The 24,784-nt window shown below is 33.6% G+C and overlaps 1 protein-coding gene across 2 annotated transcripts; it reads left to right on the plus strand.

Annotated features, from left to right (window-relative positions):
• Positions 1-23,342, plus strand: LOC118193302 (uncharacterized). 2 transcript variants are annotated; one of them, XM_085823909.1, is made up of 2 exons: positions 1-412; positions 19,499-23,342. In XM_085823909.1, the coding sequence occupies exon 2, from the start codon at positions 19,506-19,508 to the stop codon at positions 20,274-20,276; it is 771 nt and encodes a 256-aa protein (XP_085680035.1). In that variant the 5' UTR covers positions 1-412; positions 19,499-19,505; the 3' UTR covers positions 20,277-23,342. The 2 variants fall into 2 exon arrangements, with proteins under 2 accessions (XP_085680035.1, XP_085680036.1); XM_085823910.1 differs by lacking the exon at positions 1-412 and adding an exon at positions 11,405-11,582.
• Positions 23,343-24,784: the final 1,442 nt, after the last annotated feature.

Genomic DNA, 24,784 nt, shown 5'->3' on the forward strand with positions numbered 1-24,784 from the left:
GCTTTCCGAAATCATTGCCCGCGATAAAGTCCCTCCCAATCTCTTGCCTTGAGTGTAAAACGAGATAACAATGTTTACCTCTCGACTAAGACCGTTATTTTTCAAAGAGGTTTAAATCTGACTGCTGTTCGATTAGGTCGCTCGCCTTTCCCATTCTTCTGCGTTCGACGGATGTTTGTGAAAGCTTAGTTAATTCTTTACTTAAGCTAAATAAACTAGATTAGCTTCTGAAATATGCATCTCAGGGTCATTTTTAGATGCCACGTGAATATAATAGTGTCCAAATGAGGCTTGGAGGAACAACCTTTTTTAAGTCCTGGATTTGTAAGGCCTCAAACAGTCTAGCTTCATAAGCCACGAGAATCACACAAGCAACAGTTGTTTTGTACTGTTTGGGAGCTTTTGAAGAAAGGTAAGTTGAGTTGTGGTTCTATTTCCGCTCTCGTAATATGTTAAGAATATATTTAAACTAGCCACAGAAGTTTAGTATCTATAAAGTAATTTATTTTCTGATTTGTGTACAAGAGAAATTCAACAAATTTTTATGACTGAATTCATTAAAATAAAAAAATAAAAAGAGGTTAAGGAACAAAACTTCACTGTTATGCCTTTTATTGACATTTTCTTCTAACAGCTTTTGGTACATATATAGAATTTCCGGATGTGTTTCTACAAGCCTGACTACTGAAATACTTATTATGGCTAATTTATTTAACTTTTCTATTAATTTTATAGCTTTTGTATGCTTAATAATGTGTAAACTTTCGTGTTCTTTAATCCGCGCAAAATACCTTTTGTTTTTATCGTGTTATTTGTTGGGTTTATGTATAGTGGTGTTCCTCAAATATGATAGGCTTGTTTACGTTCTGAAGTTCGGCAACGGCACCCAGATGGGTTAGATGTTTTGTTTTTCAGCTGAGAATGTACAGTATACGCGACTCGATGTGATAAAGGTTAATGTTATCATTCGTTGTTATGATATATATCATTATAATTGTTATGAAATTTCTAAAGTTTCGCCCGTTTGTAAACGAAAACTTCGAAAATACTTCGCTTATTGTGATCGACAAGTCGGCTAATGTAATAAAAATATTACAAAATAAATTCTTTAAATTGAAAGGACGTTGCCAAATAAGTTCAAAATTGATTATAAAAATTAGCAAGTGAGAGAGAAATGTCACTAAGTAGGGGATTAAGTGGCCAAACCAATCATTAAAAAAAAAAAAAAAAAAAAAAAAAAAAAAGAAGACTACAAATTATGGTAAATTATCTATTACTCTATCGATTTTGAGGACGATTAGACATAGGTCTCACTTTTTTAACAACAAACATATTTCTCCACAATTTTTTTCTTCTGAAAACAGAATTCTTTTAAAGCCGCTACGTCAAACTAAAGTCTAATTTCTGCTTAATTTTAAATTTTACATCGGCGAATTCTTTTCTGATAAGGAATATCCTCCGACAACATTGGTAAAACAATTTACAGAAATGTAATGAACCGTTCATAAATGAATTTTTGTATTAAAGACATTCTGAAAAGTCCATAAACAAGCTTTTGTATTTTCCTAATTAAAATGCTATGAAACTATGTATTTATATGCTTCTAGATATATTTAACAATCATTCGTAAAAAGCAAATTTAAAGTTAATTAAATTTTAAATAATGAAATTTAATTGCAAACAAATAAATGATTATAGTTTCTGGTTTCTTTATGATTTATATGCATAATTCGTGTCGGGGAAGTTTTTCTGTAGGCAAGAGTTTCTAAATTACTTTGGTTTTCTAGTCTTAATTGACTTTTTTTTTTTTTTTTAATTTTAATTCTAGTTATTTATTTGCTAATTTCTCAAAATTCCACTTTTTTTTTAAATTTCTTTTTTGTGATTCACAACATTTGGATTTACTTTTGGTTTTGAATTTTAAAATTTAATTTAACTTCACTATTATTTTGAAATTTATATTAAATTTTATTAAATTAGTCTGTTGCTATTTTTAAATATATTTTTTCTTTCGTTTTGTTAATGTTATCAAAATAGCCGTGGACAAACGCTATCACATTAAGCGGCGCCCGTTGTTTTGTGCTAAACTGTTCCCCACCCGATGGGCCTTCATGGGTACAAATGTCATCAAGAAATACTATATTAAAAAAAAAAAAAAAAAAAGTCTGTGCGCAACTGATTTTCTTAGATTTAATAAGAAATTGATCGTAAAATTAGGCATAGCAACAACCTTGTGTTTGGCATAAATGCGACCGTAGCTTCTCCCTTCACTGCAGAATTTCTTTACACCTATTAAAGAAGAACCCGTATCTGTTCGCCTTCGAAATCGATAGAGTCTTAATTAAAATTTACGCTAAGCACAAGATTGTCGTTTTACCTAATTCTATGTTTTACATCGGCGTGTTTCTCTTCTCTCTTGAATTTAGTCATACATGTAGTTGCTATTTTATATTCAATTAATATTATTAATAGGGCATTTTATATGCAGATTACAAACCAGGCCTAGAATGACCATATATAGGATCCCATATAACCTATTTTATATTTCTCTGTAAGTCCTGTAATTGTTTTTACCTTTGAAAAGAAAAAAGTATGGGCATATAAGAGACCCTGAAAAGGCGTTAAATTTAAGAACGTAGACTGGCTTCATTGAGTCCTGTTTACACAGTTTTAAGAAAGGGATTGTTGGAATTATTTTCTCTTGCCCAATACGTAAACTATATTTGGGAAGATCCTGAGTTGCTTTTTAAACTCATCCGTTATCACTGTATTCCCCCCTTTTTTTAACTAATTTTATCATTCGAACATCGAAAGGACGCAACTTTTTGCTCAGCAATGAGAAAATTTATATTTGCACAGTAATAAGAACTGTGCGTTAATAAAATTATACATGCTGGTATAAATTTGGTAGAAATTGAACAAACTAATTGATTGTGAACAGACTTGATGAACTTTTATGCCTTGAGCCACAAATCTTATAAACGAAAAGCCTTTACAGGTGATAGAACGACTCTTTCAATTCCGTTCCAATTTTGAAAGGGGAAAGTGGGGAAGGAAGAGTCCAAAAGATCTCCCACCCTTCTTTCCCTACCACCAAATTACTTCAGAGGATTTTCGGCTCACCGTGTATTGAGTGTCCCCATACCGCAAAAGCATTGTACACTTTCAACATCCAAAGCCTTCTTCGAGATTCCAACCCGGGTCCAAAGATATGGCAGCTAGCGACGCTAACCATTGTGCCAATCAGTTGTTAATCACAAAACACCTAGTAACTTGAATAATTTAATTTGATTTTTGGTTTAGCAAAATATTCATAAAACAATAACAAGTGCATAAGGAAAGAAGCATTTAATTTCAGTTGTTAACAAATTAATAAGTGCAATTGCAAATTTATTATTAATTATTAGAAAGAACTTCACATGACATAATTTGTATCTTCGTTGTTAGTTCTCATTTTAATTAAAATCGTTTGACTTTACTTTCGTCTGGAAAATTTCATTTCACATGGTTGTTAAAAAAAGAACTCTAGACTATTGATTCATTTATTCTTTTCCTTTAGTTCTATTTCTCCAACTTAAAAGAGAAAGCGACAACAAAATGATATGATATCTACAAATAACCAATTCAAGTGCATAAAATTTTAATAAAATTAAAAACTAAATTATTCTTATAAAGTGAAAGTATTTTTTATCACTACAGTGGAAAGAAAAAGTAAACGCTGGCGTTGCTATTTTTTCAGGTAAGAGATCAAAACTTAAGCGCATTTAACCGCAAGTTTCTGTTGAATCTGATAAAGCTACTTATTTTTTATATTCATATATTGATAATAAAATCGTGCTTTGCTAATACTTTTCATTTTCGAAATCTTTATGGTCTTTGCATCTGTGACTATATTTTTGCAAGTGAAACCACTTTTTAGCTATTTATACTTTTCAGCAATATTCGGGAAAAAAAGGAAAAAAAAAAATAATCCAATGAAGAAATCAATAACCATAAAGATGAGTCACTCCCGAGAGAGAAGCAAAACTCACCACCTAAAAGCAATGGGAGCGTAAAATTGATCGCAATAATAATAATAATAATAATAATAATAACCTGTTAGGATTTAGAGTCTAACATCGCACCAGAGGCTTGTTAAAGTTTTTTTGGGGGTGCTCTCGCTGAGTTTGCACTTTACCAGTCTACTCTTGGACTCGCTTCTACTAATACAATTTTTTTTTGGTCGTTTTAACTTTATTAAACATTGTTTTCTTCCTATTTACGTCACATAAATTTCAATAGTAATTTTTAAAAGAAGAACACGAGGCGTATTCGGAAACTAAGTAGAGTTTTGAAAAAAAAATAGTAAAACAATTTTTTCGGATCCAATTTTATTTTTACATGAAAATACATGTCTTAAACTATTTTCAACATAGTTTCCGCCAATGATCAAACACTTGTCACAGCGGGTGACCAGTTTTTGTATACCATCGTCAAAGAAACTTCCCGCCAGTTTCGATAACCACGACTGCACAGCATTTTTCGTGTCATCGTCAGATCCAAAGCGCTTGGTACCAAGCTCGCGCTTCATGTGCAGGAACAAGTGATAGTCGGACGGCGCCAAGTCCGGGCTGTACGGCGGGTGATCGAACTGCTCCCAATGAAACTGTCGAATTAACGATTGAGTGACACCAGCAGTATGGGGCCGAGCATTGTCATGGAGCAACACAATTCCTTTACTGAGCATTCCTCTTCGTTTGTTTTGAATGGCACACCTTAGTTCTGTTAAAGTCTCACAATATCGTGCCGCATTAATGGTTTCATCTCTGGGAAGAAATTCAGTAAGCAAAACGCCTTTCCTATCCCAGAAGACAGTGCACATGATTTTTTGTGATGACATTGTCACTTTGAACTTTGTTTTTTCGGAGAATGAGTGTGTCTCCACTCCATCGATTGTTGTTTCGATTCTGGTGTGAAATGACACACCCAAGTTTCATCACCTGTCACAATTTGGTTTAAAAAGTTTTCTCCCTCATCACTGTACCGCGTGAGAAATGTCAGGGCACTACCAAGTCGCTTTGTTTTGTGAACATCAGTGAGCATTTTTGGAACCCATTGGGAACACAGTTTGCGATAATTCAAGCGGTCAGACACAATTTAGAACAAAACAATACGTGAAATTTGTGGAAATGCCTCTGAAAGAGTTGTCGTTGTGAAGCGTCTGTTCTCATGAATTGCTTCATCAACTTTCCTTACCAAATCATCGGTGACAACAGAAGGCCGACCACCCCGAGCCTCGGCGTGGACATTTGTTCGACCTGCATTAAACATTCTTACCCACTTTCTCACCATTCCATCACTTATCGCGAATTCACCGTAAACTTCTGTCACTTGACGATAGATTTCGGCCGGTTTAACATTCCTCGCGTTCAAACATTTAATCACGGCACGAATCTCACAGTCAGCGGGAGAACTAATTGTCTTAAACATTTTGAATGTGCACAGCAAACTGAAAACACAACATAGAGCAACCAAAATGGCGACAATTGAAAGTCAGTGAACAAGGAAGTCTAGTGTGCATGCGCGGGACGCCTACCACAGCGCTGAGACGGCGCTAGAATGAAACGGTACTTAGTTTCCGAATACGCTACGTATTTTTAGAATTCTCGATAAAGTGTTGCCTCACAATTTTCAACTTTTTTCAGTTTTTCTCAGTTCATCCTATCAATGTCCAATTTTAACAAGACGACCCACACTTTTTTTTTTTTTTTTTTGTCTTTTTAACTCTGTTACCAAACATCGCATTTATGCCCAATAAAATTCAATTGCAAAATCAGAGCATGTTTTCAGAAATTCCGATACAAAGTTCAGTTTTGTCATTAATTCTTTTCAGCCTTGTTTTAGTTTATCCTATCAATGTTCAGTTTTCTTAGTAAGATAACTTAATAACTTTTTCTTTTTTACCTTTTTATAGTTAACTTTGTCTTTTTAACTTCATTTATTAAACATACCTTATTTCGAATCAACGCCCCAAACACCTCGAATTCAGCAACAAAATCACAAAATATTTCAAAACAACCTGTCTTTAGAATTCGCAATAGTTTTAAGTTGATGCCATACTTTTTACTTCGTTGTACGAAGGAAAGAAAGTATTGTAATCACGAAAAATTTAGAGTACCATATTAACAGTTCCCGAATCAGTTTTGACCCCCCCTTTTTTTTTTTTTTTTGGTGTGTGTGTGTGTGTGTGTGTGTGTGTGTGTGATATCTCTACGGGCAGATTAAAATACTTTTTTTACAAAAACGGATTCAAAATGTTTTTTTTCCGAGAGGTCTGTACGTACGTACTTACATATCTATCTCGCACAACTCAAAAACGATCAGCCTTAGAACGTTAAAATTCTGTATATGGAACTGCTACAACATCTAGTTGTGCACCTGCCTTTTTTATTGCAATCAGCAGTACCAAATGTATATATATATGCCTTTTTTATTGCAATCAGCAGTACCAAATGTATATATATCCACTTCCTTTCCTGGCGTAAAAGTTGTTAACCGGCCGTTATTTTCGCAATCATTAATCGTAGTCGTGTATTTCCAATTACAGCATTGTTCTAAATAACAAAAATATTCATGTTTTGGCAATGCCAAGTTTAAAAAAATTAACTTTGGACAAATAACGAAATCTAACTTTTAAGGCAGTCTCGAAGTTCCTATACTTTACATCTGGGAAAGCTTATAAAGTTGAGAAAAATAATAAGAAGTTTGATTCCCATACGACAAAACTGACGGGGATATTAATTTCGAAAGTTTCAATTTTAAACGTCATTTTCAACTTGTCTTGAGGGATGGGATAATTAATTAAAAATAATTAGAGCATGTAAGTTTAAATGAAGTGCAGCAAAAATATGCGCATAATTTAATAGGCCGCACAAGGAAGTCATGGGGTGTTCGCATCAAACCTGATATCACATTAACTTTGGCTGGTAGTTCGACCTAACTTGCGTTCGATATTAGACGAATAAGCCGGATGCATGGCCGGTTTTCGAAGTTTTCCATGTATGCAAGTTGAATACGAGCTAGTTTTCCTCAGAAAGTCCTACATGAAAGCATCTCTTACATCAGGCAGATATCCCTTGTGGCTTTTCCACATTCAAATAACGTAAGCCCTTAGACAGATACCTCTAGTTTGCCTTACCACAGTTAAATTATTCGGTCAAATCTGAAAGTTTAGCCAGTTTTCGTAGAGATCGGACTTGGGGATAGCGTAGATTAGAGTTCAAAGTTATTCAGTATCTAGCAGTGTCGAGGGAATAAAGTGTTAGAGTGTCTTGAATAATTTGTACGTAAGTATTCAAATAGTATTTATAGAAGTTCTGAAAAATAAACAGAACCTTGCAAATTTAAACCATTCGTTGAAAACGCTTTATATTTCTCAGAAAATCTCAATCTTTCCAGAATTTTTGTTGACGGTAATAGGGTAGAACTCGGCTCATTCATGTCGCAGCATTGAACTCACCGATAAGGTGGTACACGGGAAATGTTCTAAACTCTTGAATTTAAATCTAACTTGTTTGCTCAAGTCTTAAACTCCAGAACTAACTTGCTTGCGAATTCAATTGAAGGCGAATCTTCACTTTCGCAGTGAACAAAAGAACTTACTTACGACTCTTCAATAAACGATGGCCTCCTCATAAAATATCTCTCGCCAGAACGGGGAGGGGGGGGCTTCTACCCAAGAAAAATTTTGGTGTGCCTCAGTCTGTTCTGCCTAGTTTTTGGCGAGTTTCATAATGGCAAGTCGCGGGTAAATTTGTATTCTCCTTCAGATCTGTAAAATGTGATTGCACTGGATCTCCGCCTGGATCGATAAAGTTCTTCTCTGATAAGATACCTCTTATTTAGACATCATAATGTGAAGCAGCAAAATTTTCAAAAATGGCAGCAGCACTGGAAATCGCAAATTAATAACAAGCTAGGGCGTGTGAAATCTGAAATCTTATACTGGGTCACGAGCTATAACCGGAAAGAAGATGTCCTTTCTCACGGGTTAACCATCAGCACCTATTAAAAGGGAAGAATGCTCCAGTCTGTAAAAATTATAACGCTACGTCATCTGTTATTCATATTTTGATTAACTGTCCAAATTTTGCACCTCTTAGGTTGAAACATTTTGGCTTGTTCAACCCATCTGTTTCGATTAACTGGAATCAAACCTCACTTTAATATGTGCTACATTTTAAAAGACACAGGCTTTTCCTATAAATTGTAAAGCTTTAAATGATAGTTATACTTTTATATCACTGTAAAGCATTTTTCAACACTGTACAAATTTTACACTAGTACAAATTGTTTTTAATTACTATACCAGGATATTTTAGTTTCTTCTCCACATCATTCCTTTAGACGTGATGGTAGTTCTTAGAATTTTTTGATTCAAACTTGTTATCATGGCATATACCTTTCATAGCCCCACTCTAATCATATGATTGGCGCATCATGACAAGCAGGTTGTGCTCCATAAAATACTATGATCACCATCTTTGATAAGAAGCTACATTCTGGAAATTTAGGACAGCTGGAGGTACTTTTCCGTTTTGCCGGCGCAAGCGATAAAGTCGCCAATAATGATACAACCGATGCCAAACAGAATATTCTCGCTGGTAACCTTTTACGCCTCATTTTCGAAACAAGTCGCAGCTTTTTCTTATCAGATTGATTGTTTCTTTCAATATTGGCATATAATTACATAGAATTTTTATCAGACAGTTCAGTTTTATGTCTAAGGCCATTTTCGGTAATTAAGTCAATTAGGATGCAATCACAGCGCTTAACCGAAGTCGAAAATATAGAAAAGGAAAGTCAAGGGTTAAATTCATCTATTCTAATAAGAATGCATTCGCGAAGTAAAGCACTGCAGTTTTACATAATTTCTGAGTAAGCTATTCGTACGCATTGAAATATTTCTTGCATTTAAACTTGTGTTCCAAATTAAAATTTAACTTGAAATTAAGATTTAACTTAATTACTGAGAGCATTAGATTTTTGTAGAGTAGTTTACGTGAGATGAGATCGCTTGGGGTCACGTGATATGAACCGGGGAATTAGGATGTTGAACCATGAAAGCATAGTAAATTCTTAAATTAATGTCTTTTTACAAATTTATTGTCTTTTTATTGACTTTTTATAAAGTTTCAAGCGATATTAAAATGTTTATGCCTTCAAAAAAAGATTTCTTAGAACTAAAAATTTTTAAATATTTTTTATGTGTATACTGTATGTTGTCGCCAATAAAGTCTGCTTGGCGAGATTTGCGCCGGCGAAACGGAAAAGTACCCAGCTGGAAATTCCGCTGAACACCACACTGGAGGGGAAAGTCTTTAGAGTAAGCGCAAACCTCAATTCTGAAATCAAACGTACCAACTTTACGTTTGACATCTATCACATCTGCTGAAAGTTATCAATGCTGCTACTAGACGTAGGAAATGTTTGACCATATTTCAGATTATTCTTAGAAAAGCGGCTGAATCAGCATCTCTGAAAATCGTTCGCCACCACCAGCTCCAACGGTTAGGTTAGATTATTCGAACATGGCAAAACTCACGAAGGCCTTGAAGGAGGGAGAAAACTGGCTCATATTCACATTACACTTGGGGAAACCGTGACTACTGACCATGAGGCAGCCCATTCGCTTGAATTCAGGTCCAGTTACAAGTAGTGGGCTTGTATCCACGTCCAATTACCAGTATTCAGCGGTTCTTAACCTTTCGACCTCCAGAAAGGTCACCAACTCGAATGCAAGGCCTGTAATGAGCTTAGTCAGAAAACGATGAGAAACAGCATCGAGGTCAGCGCTAGACCTTTTGCTACTTGTGGTTCTTAAATTTTGTCTCCCGGTCTCCAAATTCAAAAATTTTTGCTGCCCGTTGAACCGGCTCTAGAGCCGGTCCTGAATAGCATTTCTGTTTTCATTTCTCCTGACAAGGAACATCTGTAACTCCAATGGGCTGAAAACCATCTACATAAGCAATCATACCAATGAAGTGTATTATTTAGATTACGGCAGATGATTCAAGAGCCAAAGAGTAGTTCAAACATTTGTGGAGGACTTTATAAAGGAAATTCGTATTCACGGTTACGCATGAAGAAAACCACAAGCATGCCAAAAGATTCGTAAGGTTTGACTTCTCTACAGTAGCAAGGCTTTCTAATGTCTGGAATTCTAAACGTATTCCAGACATTAGGATAAGTTTAGAATTATTCTAATGCCAATAAGAATTAGAATAATTAATAATTAAGGATAATTAGAAGAATAATTCTTCTAATGACAGAATAATTACTTTCGTCAATTAGAAAAAAAAAAAAAAAAAAAGAAAGAAAGAAAAAGAACATAGCAATCTACCGATTTAAAAATCGAAACCATCCCAAAACAGTTTTCGAAAATTTTACTACAAACATCATGGAAACAATATAGTTTCAATTCAAAATCAGGAACCCCGACCCCAAGGACAGCACGCCCACTCAGCTAATGCTCTTCTTCTGTAGAAATCAGCATCTTTTTAAGGCAGCATTTAACAGTTTTTCACGCATAGAAAAATTCTGATGTTGACGGTCATCTCAGTCGGTCATCTCCGACATCTGACTCTCTACTTCCGTCAGAGTAAAGGGAGATGCTTCCCGGAACTTCAAAATACTATGGTTGTTTCGGCCACCAGAGTTCTCTGCCTGTCTGTGAGATATTATTTCGCAATGCGCAGATTGTATGCGTAGCTCGCATTTTGTTCTTGCATTCTTAAAACCGCTCATTGTAACTCTGTCGTTTTTTACTTTGTGCTGTGTGTTGTGTTCGAAAGTTCAAACCGCCGAATAAAGGTTAATTTTACAGTCCACTCGCAGTGATGTATTCTTAGGTTTATTAATTTAAAGTTAAGATACTGCTTCGCTACAATGGTCTTATTATTAAAAAAAAAAGAAAAAAAAAAGGCATACGGTTTTTCTATTTTAAAGTCACCTGCTTTTCAGTTTGTTTATCATCTTTGATTAAAAAAAATGCAATAAAACTTGAATTATCTGAACTAGAGTAAGTGGAAAGTGAAAAATATTGTGAAATTGGTCTGAAGTGTTGTTTTGGTGTTCTCAAAGTAGATGTATGACTTCTTGAATTTAATTTTTTTTTAACTAAATGGTATCGAAAAAAAAAAAAAAAAAAAAAGGAATAAAATATAAAAGGCACACCTAAGCCACTTTTGAAATCGTGAACTTCAGACTTGCCTACTTTCATGAATTCTGAAACGCATTACTTTCTATTTTGATTCTAGTATCACATAGGGCATGGGTGTGCTGTTTATTTTATTTCCAGGAAAGGAAAAGAGTGAGATAAAGAAGTGATTTATATCTTCGGCTTCTCATTCATCTGTTCTTTTCAGGGGAAGCTATCAGGAGTTCACATGCTGCTATTGCGCAGTCACGATGAACGGCGCCCTCAAAAATTTAATGAGAACATTTTATTGAAAAAAATGAATAATGCTGTAATTAATCAACTACTGTTCATAAACTGAGTCAGAATCCTTTGACGAATGAAATTGTGTTATTTTCGTTAAGAAGTAAGAAAAACTTCATTAACTTTTTTCATGTTAACCGGAATTGGGTGCTACTTTGGTAGACGGTTGCACGGATTTTTGGCGATTTACATTGGCGCAATTGTTGGCGCGTTTTTACAGTCGTCAGCCATCTTGAAAAATGCTATATTTACGTATTTTACGCATAGTAAAGTATAAAAATAAATATCGTTAAAAATAATGCATTAATTTTTTGTTGAAAAAGTTGTTTTTAAGATGGCTGGCAAATGTAAATAAATACATTTACTGAGAGTATAAAATGCTAAAGTAAGGTTAAATTATTACTCTCATATAATAGAATAAAAACACCGCTATAAAAATATTGCGCCAACATTTAATTGGATTATAATATTACTTAAATTGAATATCAAATTAAAAACATCATACCAACGTTTAAAAGAATTAAAATATTAGTTAAATTCAAATACTTTAAAATAAGTTTTATAGGATATAATTATTTAACATTAAAACATACGTGGCAATAAATATCTCAGGAATTTTTGAAAACAGTGTATTAATTTTTTAATAAGAATTGAAGTTTACAATTATAAAGTAAAATAAAAATATGTACTTACATTTAAGTATTTTACCTGTCGTATTTTGATAAGTACCACAAAAATAAGAACGACCTTCTAACGATTTTCATCTGTGATCCACATCTCTCGCACTTCATTGAAGAAGCAATTAGCGAAGTTTCCTACAAATATTTAAAATAAATTTCCTCTGACCCTTGTAACAATTTATAAGTAAATCTTTAATTAGGAAAACCAGGTTGGCCAAAATAAGGTCTCAAAGGGTAATTTTTTTATTCCGATACCAATAATTCTTGGTAATTATCAATAACAACATTCATCTTCGAAACGGACATATCCATTCGCTTTGAAATCTGAGAAATTCGAAGAGATGAATAATAAAATTTTAAAATGGCGCGGTAATGCACAAATATTCAGTAACCAATCAGGGAGCGATTACATCACGCATAAAATTAAAATTATTTAAATAATCATTCATAATAAATCATTTTTTAATAAATGCAAAATTAAATTGTATTTTAATATTTAACAGCCATAAATAATGTTTAAAACATTAGATTAAATTTATAGATATTAATAAAAACAATTACTACTTTTTAAGTAAGGTGACGTCATTGATTACATCATCCACAACATAAAATTATATAAAATATCAAACAAACAAAAAATTTTAATTAACAACAAAATTATTATTTCAAATAAAAATGCAAAATTAAATTGATTTTTAATATTTAGAAGCCATAAATAATATTTAAAACACTTAATTTATTCATAATAAAACGCATTATTTTTTAAATACAAAGTTTGGGTTACCATAAATAACTTGTTCAGCAATGGGTTTACCATAAGTCATATCGCTCGCCAAAAAAAATCGCCAAAATCCGTGCAACCATCTACCAAAAAATAATGAGATAGGCTGAAAGGCCTAACTCTGCATATTTTACATGTTTGTGCCGGCACAAAGCTGACAACTGGGGCAAATATGCCAACAAAGTTAAGTATTTCTTGCTAGTGAAATCTCTGGCGCCATATTTTGATGGGAAAAAACTACTTTAAACTGAATTCCTAACAGTTGCTTTCAATTGTTATTGCTTTTGGTTCGCGTAGATTAGGTTCTAGGCCAAAACGGAGCTCTTATCATTCCACACGGTTTTTATTCTCTAAACTGTAATATAACAGTAGATTGCTTGTCAGTGGGGGGGGGGGACCTCTGTCTATTTTTAATGATGTTTTGCAACAATGAATCTAAAAATGACTCTTGGTTGTCTGACTTTAGTACATACGTAATTCTCCTTCCTTTTAAGGTTATACTTGGTCTGATACTGGAACTTCAGTCCTATAACCTTACTAGAGAGTTAGTAAGTTATCGCTTTATCTAAAATAGTATGACAAAGACTTACAAATGTTTAAATAACCATTTATTAAACTGAACTTTTAACAAAACGGGGCACGGCTCGTGCAACACATAACCACAAATTGTGGCTATGCAAATAAGAAATAACTTTAAACGTTGAAGACATTGTTAAATATTAAGCTACAAGCTGGTTCAAATACTTTAACCGGCGCGTATCATCTGGGAAAGAACGCGAAGCCGAGATAATTACATTCAGCTCTGGCAAAGTATACAGTACGAATGCTAGAAACTCACTCTCTGAAAATCCAAAATCCCTCAACGATTCGGGTGAGGAATACGGAAAGAAGAGGTTAAAGTAAAGAACAAAACCATAATAATGGGTTACTTTAACGTAAGAAATCTTACACCTTAAAATGGAATATGTGTCTTTAAGATGGAAAATAACTACCACATTTCCTTGCGTCTTTACCCTTAGCTTTTTAGCTCTAGGTTCTGAAAAATTGAAGAATATTCGCATTATTTCCCCTTTCCTCTCTTGTACATAGTTTTCCCCTGTGAGTGATAGTTTATTGGTAAATTGTATTCCCTCGATTATTTTTTCTTTTATCCAGTTCTCCCTCATTTCGTATATTTACTTTTGTATTATCATTTCAACCATTTTTTGTTCCCTCACATTTATCACTTCAAACGTATTTTGGAACGGTCTCCTCACACAGTTAAAAGAACTTTCCTAACATGTGATTTCACCTTGCTTTTGTTATTTACATTCTAGTTCATCGTAGCGTCATCTACTGCTGATGTGTTCGATCTGTGTCTTTTTTCGCCCCCTTCTCATTCATTCCTCCGACTTCCTTTGTAAGGATCTTAAGTTTTACTAACGTTTATTTTATTTTAAATCTTTACTATCACTTCTTATTTTCTACTTCCGGCCAGAATTAAAAGCGTTAACTTATTTATGCAAAATTTGTCTGGCGAACGCCAAGTACTTAAGTTGTGGCTTTTTGCCAAGCGAGAGAGAGGAAGGAATTAGTCGAAGCAGGCCGCTTACCTTAGAAGTTTTACTCAGTTGCTGGTTGCCTTCCAGGCCAGAGGTTTAATCCTCTTGATAATTTTAAACGTATTGTAGTGTTAACAGTTCTCTGTACTACATACGGCTTCCTGTTAATATAAGGCCAATCTTCCACGTTTATTATTTCAAAGTTAAGTTAGCGTTTAGTTCTATTTTTATATTCTTACGTTTAGACCACAAGTAGTGGGTCTTTGTATTCCGAAGTACGGAAATTATTGTAAAGAGAGAAAAATAAAGGGTTTTGTATACCCTTCTTGTGTATCCTGTCTACTTCCCACAGTTATTGAACATAGCTTTAGTAAGCTCTCTGTTCCGAGTCAGGTCTGTGCATGTTCCCAAAGAAAGTAAGACGGAACATTGAACCTGATACCTTCTTGAAAATTGTGATTAAGACTTAATTCATGTGAAGAGTCCTTAGGGCTGTGACACGTCGCGCATTGATCAGTTGTCGTCATATAACCGTATCTGAATAGCCATCAGATATTGAAATGTTAATATCACTACGTATACTTTTTGAAATATAGGTGTCTTTTAAAGAAATAATATTGTGATAGTTACCTATAGTTTAGTTTATCCATGACCCCTTTTCATTTATTATGTTCTCACTGTAACCGTGTCCTTCGGAAATGAAATACTCGCATAATTTTTCCCTCTCGATTTTTAGGCGATCAATTTAGTTTAAAAAAAGAAGAAAATACCGTATAATGTTCGAATTTTAGGGTAAAAAATATTTTTAAATCACATTTCTGATCAAGAAATTCTTATTACATTTTAGAAAAGTGAAACTCTATCAAAAATTTCATGCTGTGTTTAACTAATGAGAATACGGTATTTTAATAAATATTAAGCATTATTAATGGACATGGATTTTAACTTGTTTTTCTTTTTGTATAATATTGTTGCGTTCTACGGGTTCATGGATTGGAGTAATAATTACGATAACACTTGATGAAGAGTCAAAATACAATTTATTCGCCAATATTACACAAGAGAGTTCCAAAGGTACGTTTACAGTCGTCGGAAAACTACGATAAACACTCTGAAACAATCAGAAACACAGCCTTGAGGTTATAACGGTGATGACAGCTTCATGGCAAAGCACTGAAGTACAGCTCCCGACTCAGGTCCGCCGCTCTCAAGTTAAACTGTGAACTCAAAACACTACTACTGAACTCAACATACATAAGATACTGCCCTACTCCACGTACAAGCAGGGTATATATAGCTTTTGATCTGCCTGTGAGAACATTCTCGGGAAAAACGGTAAGAATTCACTGTAGAATATTCTTGCTCCGTCCATGACATAACGCCGATTTTGTCGCCAAATGGGCAATTTCGCGCAAAATCTAGCAGCAGCTTTGCCTTTCCTTGCCACTTTCTGGCAACCCGAGGTTTGCGGGGTAGCTATATTACTGCAGCTGGGTATTCCCTAACAATATATAAATACAATAAAAGAACAGTCGACCATCTTTCTAAGATCACCATCCAAAAGTGACCAGTATTTCTGAAGACAAAAATGAACATCGAAGTTGATAATCATCTTTTTAAAACGACTACCTACTGATGAAAGACCAAAATCATCTTGAATTTTTTAAAAATGGGTGTTCGTCTTAGAGAGGGTTTACTATATTTATATTTAAGAGAGTTATGTAATAGGAAGAATATTTCTGTTATATTTAAAGTTCCGAATTGGAATTGTTGGCTTATAATAAATTAAAATGTTTAGTTAATTATGAATTCTGATTGAAACAGAAGTTTTGCTACGTATTACCAAAATTACTATCGGATAATCATATGATTTATTTGAAATTATCGTATAATTATTATGATCTCAATAAAGAAAAAATATAATTCTTTATGATTATCATAATGAATAATTATATTTCAAATGATAACATGTTTAATTATATTAAAAGCATGTAATAATAAATTAGTTATATTATTATGAAGCACTTGAAAGAGTTTTTAAGATTTTGTTACGCCAAGTTTAATGTTATTAACTTATAAAATGATAATGCGACAAAGAAATTTGATCAGAAATGAAATATTAAACAAAATATTCATTTCAACACTTATTAGCAGGCACACGATAATGCTTCTGGACAGTACAGTAGCTTTTCTGTTTCATAGCTTTGTATTTTACTTGGACATAACTAATGAATATTGTTGCGTGCGTACCGGGTTCGTAATAGATTGAATGCACAAGTCTGATAAAAAGTTAATAAAATTTATTCTTATCACAAGAGACAAAACAAAATGCTGAAATTTTTCCTCACAGATATTCGTACAATATCACTCAGTAGTTATATTTTAAACTACTAAAACTTTAAATAGAACACAATTCAAAGCGCAGAAAGCTAATCCGTTCTCAACGTTACAGCAGCTAAGTAAGTAAACAACAACAACTTAGTAAAGCAACTGAACAGAGATGTTTTTCTCCGGCTTTTTAAAGCTTTTTAATCATGCACGAGAACATTCTGGTAATTTTTATTTTCTCGAGGTTTCTGGAAAGCAAAAGAGAAGAATTACAGCTAACACATAGTTGCATTTATTCAATTTAAATACCAGTTATGGAGATAAACTTTTATTACATGTTAAATGCACGAGCTCTTGTATTTTTTTACTTTTCCGGCGTAGCTTTCTCTTAAAATTCGTCACGCGTAGCATTGAACGGGGCATTAAAGCAATTTTAATTACAATTCTACTAAAAATAGCCAACTAAATACAAAATCCATAACAATATTTTAATCCAGCGCTTCCCAGAGGAGGGAATATTGACCTCCTAGGGTTAATGAAGTATTAGAAAAGGTCCGTGAGGATCAAGGGGTCGGTAGCCGAGCATGCACTGGAAGTTGATCGGTTTAATGAAAATTCCATATTATTAAGCATCATTTTCTTTGCACCTACGCCATATACTATTCGACAGCAAAATTACAAAAATTTAAAAAGCAGTATAGCAGTAAACGTTTAGAATTCCCTATGCAGCGTTAAGTGTTGGCATGCACTTTTCTGTAAATTTTTTTTTCAGCATTTTCTTAGTCCATCACGTTAATGTTCAGTTTTCCTACTAAGATGGGTTTGCAAAAATTTTTGTTGGCTTTTTATTATTAACGTTTTGTGCGTTTCCTTTATTTATTAAATATCATGTTCTTGGCGCTTACGCCACATAAAATTCGATTCAAGAGCAAGTAATAAAATATTTATAAACAGCATATTTTTAGAATTTCACACAGAATCTCGCGTGCTGGAGATAAAGTATTTTTCCCGTACAGTTTTGCCACTGTTCTCTTTGAAATCGCTGAGTTTGTTAATCAAAATTCGTTAAAGGTTTACAAACTATGAAATAGTGAAACAAGATTGATATAATTTCTTTAAATATAATACAGGGCAATAATATTTGGTAGTAACAATTCGAAAAGTGATATGCCGTTCATGGTCATTCAATGCAAAATACTGTTTCGAGACCAATATCACATTCGGGACTAACGTCCTTTTTGGGCTAATAAAATTGATAATAGTTTTTTATTGATGTAAAGCTATGCACTGAAATGTCAAGTCTTTTTCAAAACATATGGGTACGTCGGTTTTCCTAATTGACATACCCGTGTCATCTGCGAGAAATATCCCAAAATAATAGTTGTTATCGAATCAACATCATTAATTCTTCTTTCTTTTTATTTAGTGGGAGCAGTCTTAAGACATCAATAATTTACAACGGAAAACAAGAAAAATGTCGAATACTTTTGAATGATGTTATTCAAGATAAGGATTTTACTCCAAATATTAAAAAAAGGCACAACATAAATACACCAGGCGTAGCCATCGGATTTATTAAAATTGAGCTTTTGTGCAATTAGAATCGGTTATTTTGTTTACGAAAGCTTGTTATATTTGTAAAATTATAATAATACAAAATATAATGAAACATAAATCTAATAAACCATTTTTTTACAAAACTTTGTCTCATATTTAGCCTCTTTTTCATCTTAATTTCTTTATGCGCAGTCATTTGTATTATAGTTATGTTGTACGCTGGGTATTACAGAGAAAACTGTAAGGGGGGCAAATTAAGAAAACCATTCTTTAAAAAGGGTGGAAGCAAGGAGAAAGGACTGGAAATCTCCTCTAAACCAGCGTTTCTCAAACTTATTTCAAGTAAGCAATTTTATAAATTAGAATGTTTTGTAGACTATCTCATTCTTAGCCTCTAAAAAATTCATTTAATTTTATATCAATATCAAGTTAACAGAAGAATGTTTATATTTGTTTTTAATAATTCAAGGCTATTAGATTTAAGATAATCTTTAACTTAAATAAATAGCGGTATTCACATAATGATGGATGAGAGGCCGAATTCTTGCACAGCTGTTTCGTGTAAGAGTTATTCGCAAGTACATCGAGTCGATTTCGGTCCTTTGTTTTTATTTGAGTTGGGGATGAAAACCCTTTCTCATACAGATACGTAGAAGCAAATCGAATTACAATTTTAAAGCACTATTTTACAGTTCAGTTTATTTCGTTTTCACTGGTAATGAGCCCATCGAGTCCCATGAGAGATAAAAGTTGGCGAGAAGCATCACAATTATTATGTTGTAAATCCTTCTTTTTTTGTTGTTAAGACTAAAGTGAAAAGTCCACAGGTGGGTAACCGTTAATAAATTTCATAAAATGTCGGTCTTGGAAGAAAAAAAGTGATGGACGATTGCCATGCGTCATTTCCGAACTCAGATTTTCAGCTATAATGTGGTATATGTAATTATTTTGAATTTTATTTTTTGTCTTTTTAGAAGTCTAGAAGGACCACAGTTTGAGAAACGCTGCCGTTATTAATTCTAAGCATTAGTATTTTACATATTAGCTCATTCAATACTACAAAAAAGTATATAAAATGCTTGGGTATATGATATCAACAATATAATATTTTTGTTTTCGTTTTTTGTCTTAGGTTTAACATGCCTACAGTGCGACAAATACTGCTTGCCATTAGTACTCTGTTGGCAGACGAACCTCAGCCTCCTAGAAGAAGACGCAGACGACACAATTCTGCTCGGCATAATAATCGCAGCAGGCAAGGAGCTGGTGGACTGGTCATTACCTTCAGAGACCTCTTCACTCCTGGAGCTTTGAATTTTATTTTAGATGATCTCGATGGTAACCGTAGAACACCAAGGAAAGATAAAGGCAACTCTTCCAGCTTCAGGCAAAACTGCACCAAGTCTTCTTCTGTTGTGCATTGTGATTCATTGGCACAATCATGCCAAAAGGGTATAAGCTGCACAACTATGTTTTCAGGAACTGTTTCGAGAGAAATATTAGCAACTAGGGCAAATGCAGTGGCTTGTGAAGAAGAAACAACACCTCTTTTGCTCAATGACGAAGTGCCTTCTTTCAGAGAAGAATTGTGTGAATTTTCCGTGCCTATGCCATTAGTACCTTATCGGGAAACTAGGGGACCTTTAGCCATTCTAAAGAATAAATTTCGAAGAGAAAGGGAAATCGTAACTGTAACTTTGACTACGGAGGACGAAGATAAGACTGTTCAGACATTGAGGAAGGCACTCAAGTGGTCTCCGAAGAAGCAGGAATTGGCTTCATTTTCTGTTCCTTTGCCAAATGAGGACAAGCACAAAGCGGTGGCTGTGGTACAGAATGCTGTAAATCGAGTCAAGGAAGAACAGCTTATGAAAAAGAAAAGAAAGTTTTTCAGAATTTCTTTCTGCTGACCGCATAAGAAGTATTTTTTGACAAAGAACGTCTTAATGATGCTTTCAGGAAGTACAACATCTTTGCAGTTGTGAACTTGTAGATATTTTACTGGAACACAGAATCGTGGTTATTCGATCAGGACATCCAAGATTATGACTTGGCATGAAATCTTTAATCCTTAATAATATTATTTATTAAACATAGATCACTCAAGTAGTATTAGAATTTCTTTCTGCTGACAGCACAAGAACTATTTTATGAAAAGAATACCTTAATGATATTTTGAGGAAATACAGATTCTTAGCAGTTGCGATTTTGTTTAAGAGACTTTTCTAGAACATAGAATTATGAAATTATTCCTGCCAGTGTCCTAATTGAGTGGAAGAGGCTATTCAAGATTACAACTTGGTACAAAATCCTTAATTGTTAAAGAATATTATTAATTAGACATGGATCAGTGAACTAGTTTTGGCCAGTGCCAAAACCAACCGCGATTAAGTAAAGACCACTCGACTGGTTCTGGCTTTATTGTGTGGCATAAAAGTTTCGAAAAACTATTTTGCGTTTATTCTCTTTAAATGCGTTGTTTTACTTTTCATTCTAGTCTGTTGGTGTTTGGCAAAATATAAATTGAAAATGACTCCTTATTGATGAATAAACTAAGCCACTTAAAAGTGAAAGATGCAGTTCTTAAGAATATTAAAATTTTGACTTTTGAATCGAATTGATTGAAATAAGAATACATTTAATTCATCATAAATCTAATTAAAAACATTCAATGTTTTTATAGAATTATATTCTATATTTTTGACCTCACAATCAAATAGACAGAAAATATAGAACGCTTCCATGATATATAGGATACAAGATGATAATATACTAAATGTAAATTCATCTAATATTCCCTAAAATGTGTCGCTGTTCCACCTAGGCTATCTCTATTGATAATCTCTACGAATAAAACCATATTCAGCTTTAAAAGAGGCCTTTTGAGCAACCATTCAGATCCAACCTATTCATGATGGGAAATCGGACCTGGAGCGAACTTGCCATTGTTCAGTGGCTTTAGCGATTCAGTGACTGATAAACCGAGTGAATCAAAATGATCTAAATTTCATTTAATTGAAGCGGCCCACCAGCGGTCGAGCGGTAAAGTCGCTGAACACTGGTAGTTCGGTCCGAGGTTCGAATTCCGCGAACGGGCTGCATGGGTGTTTTCGTGATTTTCCCCATGTGTAACGTATATGCTAGCCAGTTTTCCTCTACAAAGTCATCCGTGAAGGCATAGTCCTCGAGCCTTTGCTATAATCACACACAAAATTAATTGAAGCAATACAGTCAAAAGTCGTTATTCCGGGCTCGTCGGGACTTCGGCGATTCCGGATTATCGATTTTTCCGGATTATAGATCATCAGTTTAAATCTCGTAAGATGGCATGCAGAAATTCTAAAATTAAAAATATGAAACCGTAATTTATGAAATAAAGAACAATTATGATCTAAAGGGTATCAAAATTTGCAAAAAGAAAAGCTTAATATTTATTTGTTTACTTTATTAAACATTTCTTTCAATGTAAGTTGTTTTAAGTTTTGCTTCGTTTCATGTGATAATACTTTCTCTTTAATTCTATTAAACAGACATAATTTCTTGTTCAGTTACAAAGTTCCGCTGTTCAAGTCCTATAATTGCTGTGTCAAGAACACCGACTAATTTGTCAATCGAAATTTTTTCGTTTTCAACAACCTCTGTTACTTTTCTTCGCTATCGGAAGCGAATTATAATGATGAGGAACTTGTTTTAAATCATATCAAAGACGGAGCATATCGAGATGAAATACTACATTTGGTAAGGAATTATAAGCCAAATAAAAACATCTGCGCAAGATAAGGATAGTGCTGACAAATCAACTTCCAATTCATTACGCGCGGCGTTCCCCCCGCCGAGCAGCGTGAAATTGATAAACAGATTTCGGATTTCAAAACATACTTTCGCTTTAAATCCTTTACATGTTAACAAATATATATCGGAAATTCTATTTGATATAATCGAAAGTTTAAGCTTACTTTTATAAAATTGCTCTTACAGTCTGCAAAAAATAATAAGCCGGATCCAATTCGAAAATTAAGGAACAACGCAATCATCAACATTAACTGAAATAGATAATTAGATAATTTTTGCTTATACGTCCATTATACATAAAACGCGCACGCGAAAACGTATTCTGCACTTGCGCACACTCATATGTGCAGTCGTAAAAGGTCTTACGCGCACGCTTAAACGCCTATGCGCATGTGTCAACGCGGCGCATGCGCAGAAAGTTTTTAGTTTTGAGGTCCGGATTATAGATCATTCCGAATTATGGGTGTCTGAATTAACGACTTTTGACTGTATAAAATTCTCGTCATTACATACAACGAGAAGGATTTTCAAGCTAATTTGCAAGTGATAAACCATTTTAATGAGAATGAATGTATCATTCTGTAGTTACTAAATTCCATGACAATTCTATAAAAATCTGATAATTTTCTTGAATTAAATTTTTTTCTGGTTATTTTATGTTATTATTTATTTTCTTAAGTTGGAAATTTTAATTCTTCAAGTTCTTCACTTATATTTTCTGTACATCTACAATTTTGGCTGCTCTTGTAGATTAAAAAAATGTTTGATTTGCTTTAGATTGCATTTTCTGTAAAAATTACCTACATATTATTAATGTATGTTTTTTATGAAAAATTAAGAGAGAACATGTAAGCATATGCACTCAAATGTCGTCTGTTAATTAATTACAAAAAAGATGTCCATTTTATGTGTGTATATTGTATATAAATTTCTCAAGAAGCACGATAAGAAGTTGTAAAATGTTACATGTTTGTACATGCACTCATAAAAATTTCCATTTTATGTGTGTATATTGTATATTATAGATTTCCCAAGAAGCATGATAAGAAGTTGTAAAATGTTACGCGTTTCTACGTGCACTCATTCTTGTTTATATGTGTGTGTAATAGTATTGTAATTATACCCATATTAAGGAATTGTGAATTTTAATAAATCTCTGTTTGATTTTTTTATTATATGACAAATTGCTCACATTTTTCATTCTGTTTGTTTGCATTCAAGAAATTTAAGACTTATTTTTAACATTTAATGTGCATAAATGATGAAGTTAAATTAAGATTTACCTTACGTACAAATTATAACCTGAGCACGTAAATTTGAATATGAATGAAAATAAAAGGAGATTCTAGAAGAAAAATTTCAATTTATCTTACACAGACCATATGCGTGACATAGAAAGATATATTTATATAAAAAAAGGCGAAGAGGAGGAAAAAACAAATGTGTGTGCCGTTAGTTGATCAAAGGGTTCCTTTTCTCTCCTTTCCTTTCGAAATATGAAAGCGTGGATGAATTTTTCCTTATTTGCGGGAAAATGCGACTAGTCTTAGTTTAGCACCAATTTGTTTCGCAATTTATTATTATATTATACTTAACGCAAAAGTGAATTTTCTGCTCCAATTTTTTTTTTAATATGTGTGTTATACACAGGTGTCTAGCGAGTCCTCATTTTAAAATTAAATATCTTAAAAACAAAGATCGATAGGGGAATACAACAAGTGGTATATTTATTGTGAAAGCTGTAGATTGTTGTACAAAAGTTTCCAAATAATAGTTACAAAAGCTATATACACTGACGGTTAATGACAAACAGTCCTATATTGCATATTTCACACCCAAAATACGTTGTTTGCTTTCGCTTTTCCTTGGTTTTAGCGCATACAACGCATCTTCTCCTACCTTTATTACTTTTCCGTCAACGTAAATTTTCGAAAACTGTCCTCCAGTTAGACGGAAAAGTATAGTATAGTTTTCAGTTATTTTGGACACATTTTTGAGTTTTTAAGTAAGGTGTCTTAGCCATGGCTAACCGAATAGAACTGACTATAACCCCGACACATGTCCCAAAACTTCTTCAAAAGAAACTCGAAAATATTTCATCCTCAAACCTTGTGTGACATCAGGTTTATATTAGAAAACTTCCTGTTTTTCCAAATCGAAAACAGTGTCCACGATGACCGGATAGTGATCAAGGAAAGACCCCCACTGGCGGAATATCCGTTACTGATCACGTTAATATATACATTATATGTAAATACATTATATACCAAAATATAATGCCCATGTCATTATACATAATGACCATTCAAGGCATTATATATAATGACCTATTGAATTGAGTAAGAAAAACAAAAACGCTGGCTCTTTCTTGAGATATGCGAGCAAGACGCATTAAGAGGTTATCACATATGGCTGCAGTCAATGCTAGATGTGACTTTTCTGAGAAACGAGATTCTGGTAGCACTGGCCTAAATGGGAGCATTCCTAGAAAAAAAAAGAGCCCTGCTGGAAGCGAAGTCCCACCTAGCTTCGAAAATAATGTTGCGGCTATGCAGGATTTTTTTCAAACCTCATCGAAAATGTCTCGGGTCCCAGGTAGACAACCAATCAGATGAAAGTTCTGCTT

This window comes from Stegodyphus dumicola, chromosome 9 (genome assembly GCF_044657685.1).
Source record: "Stegodyphus dumicola isolate Sdum_Otavi_A_Nest chromosome 9, ASM4465768v1".
Taxonomy (NCBI): domain Eukaryota; kingdom Metazoa; phylum Arthropoda; class Arachnida; order Araneae; family Eresidae; genus Stegodyphus; species Stegodyphus dumicola.

Excerpts from the sequence above, each read along its gene's own strand:
- LOC118193302 (XM_085823909.1), top strand. The coding sequence starts at position 19,506 with ATGCCTACAGTGCGACAAATACTGCTTGCCATTAGTACTCTGTTGGCA.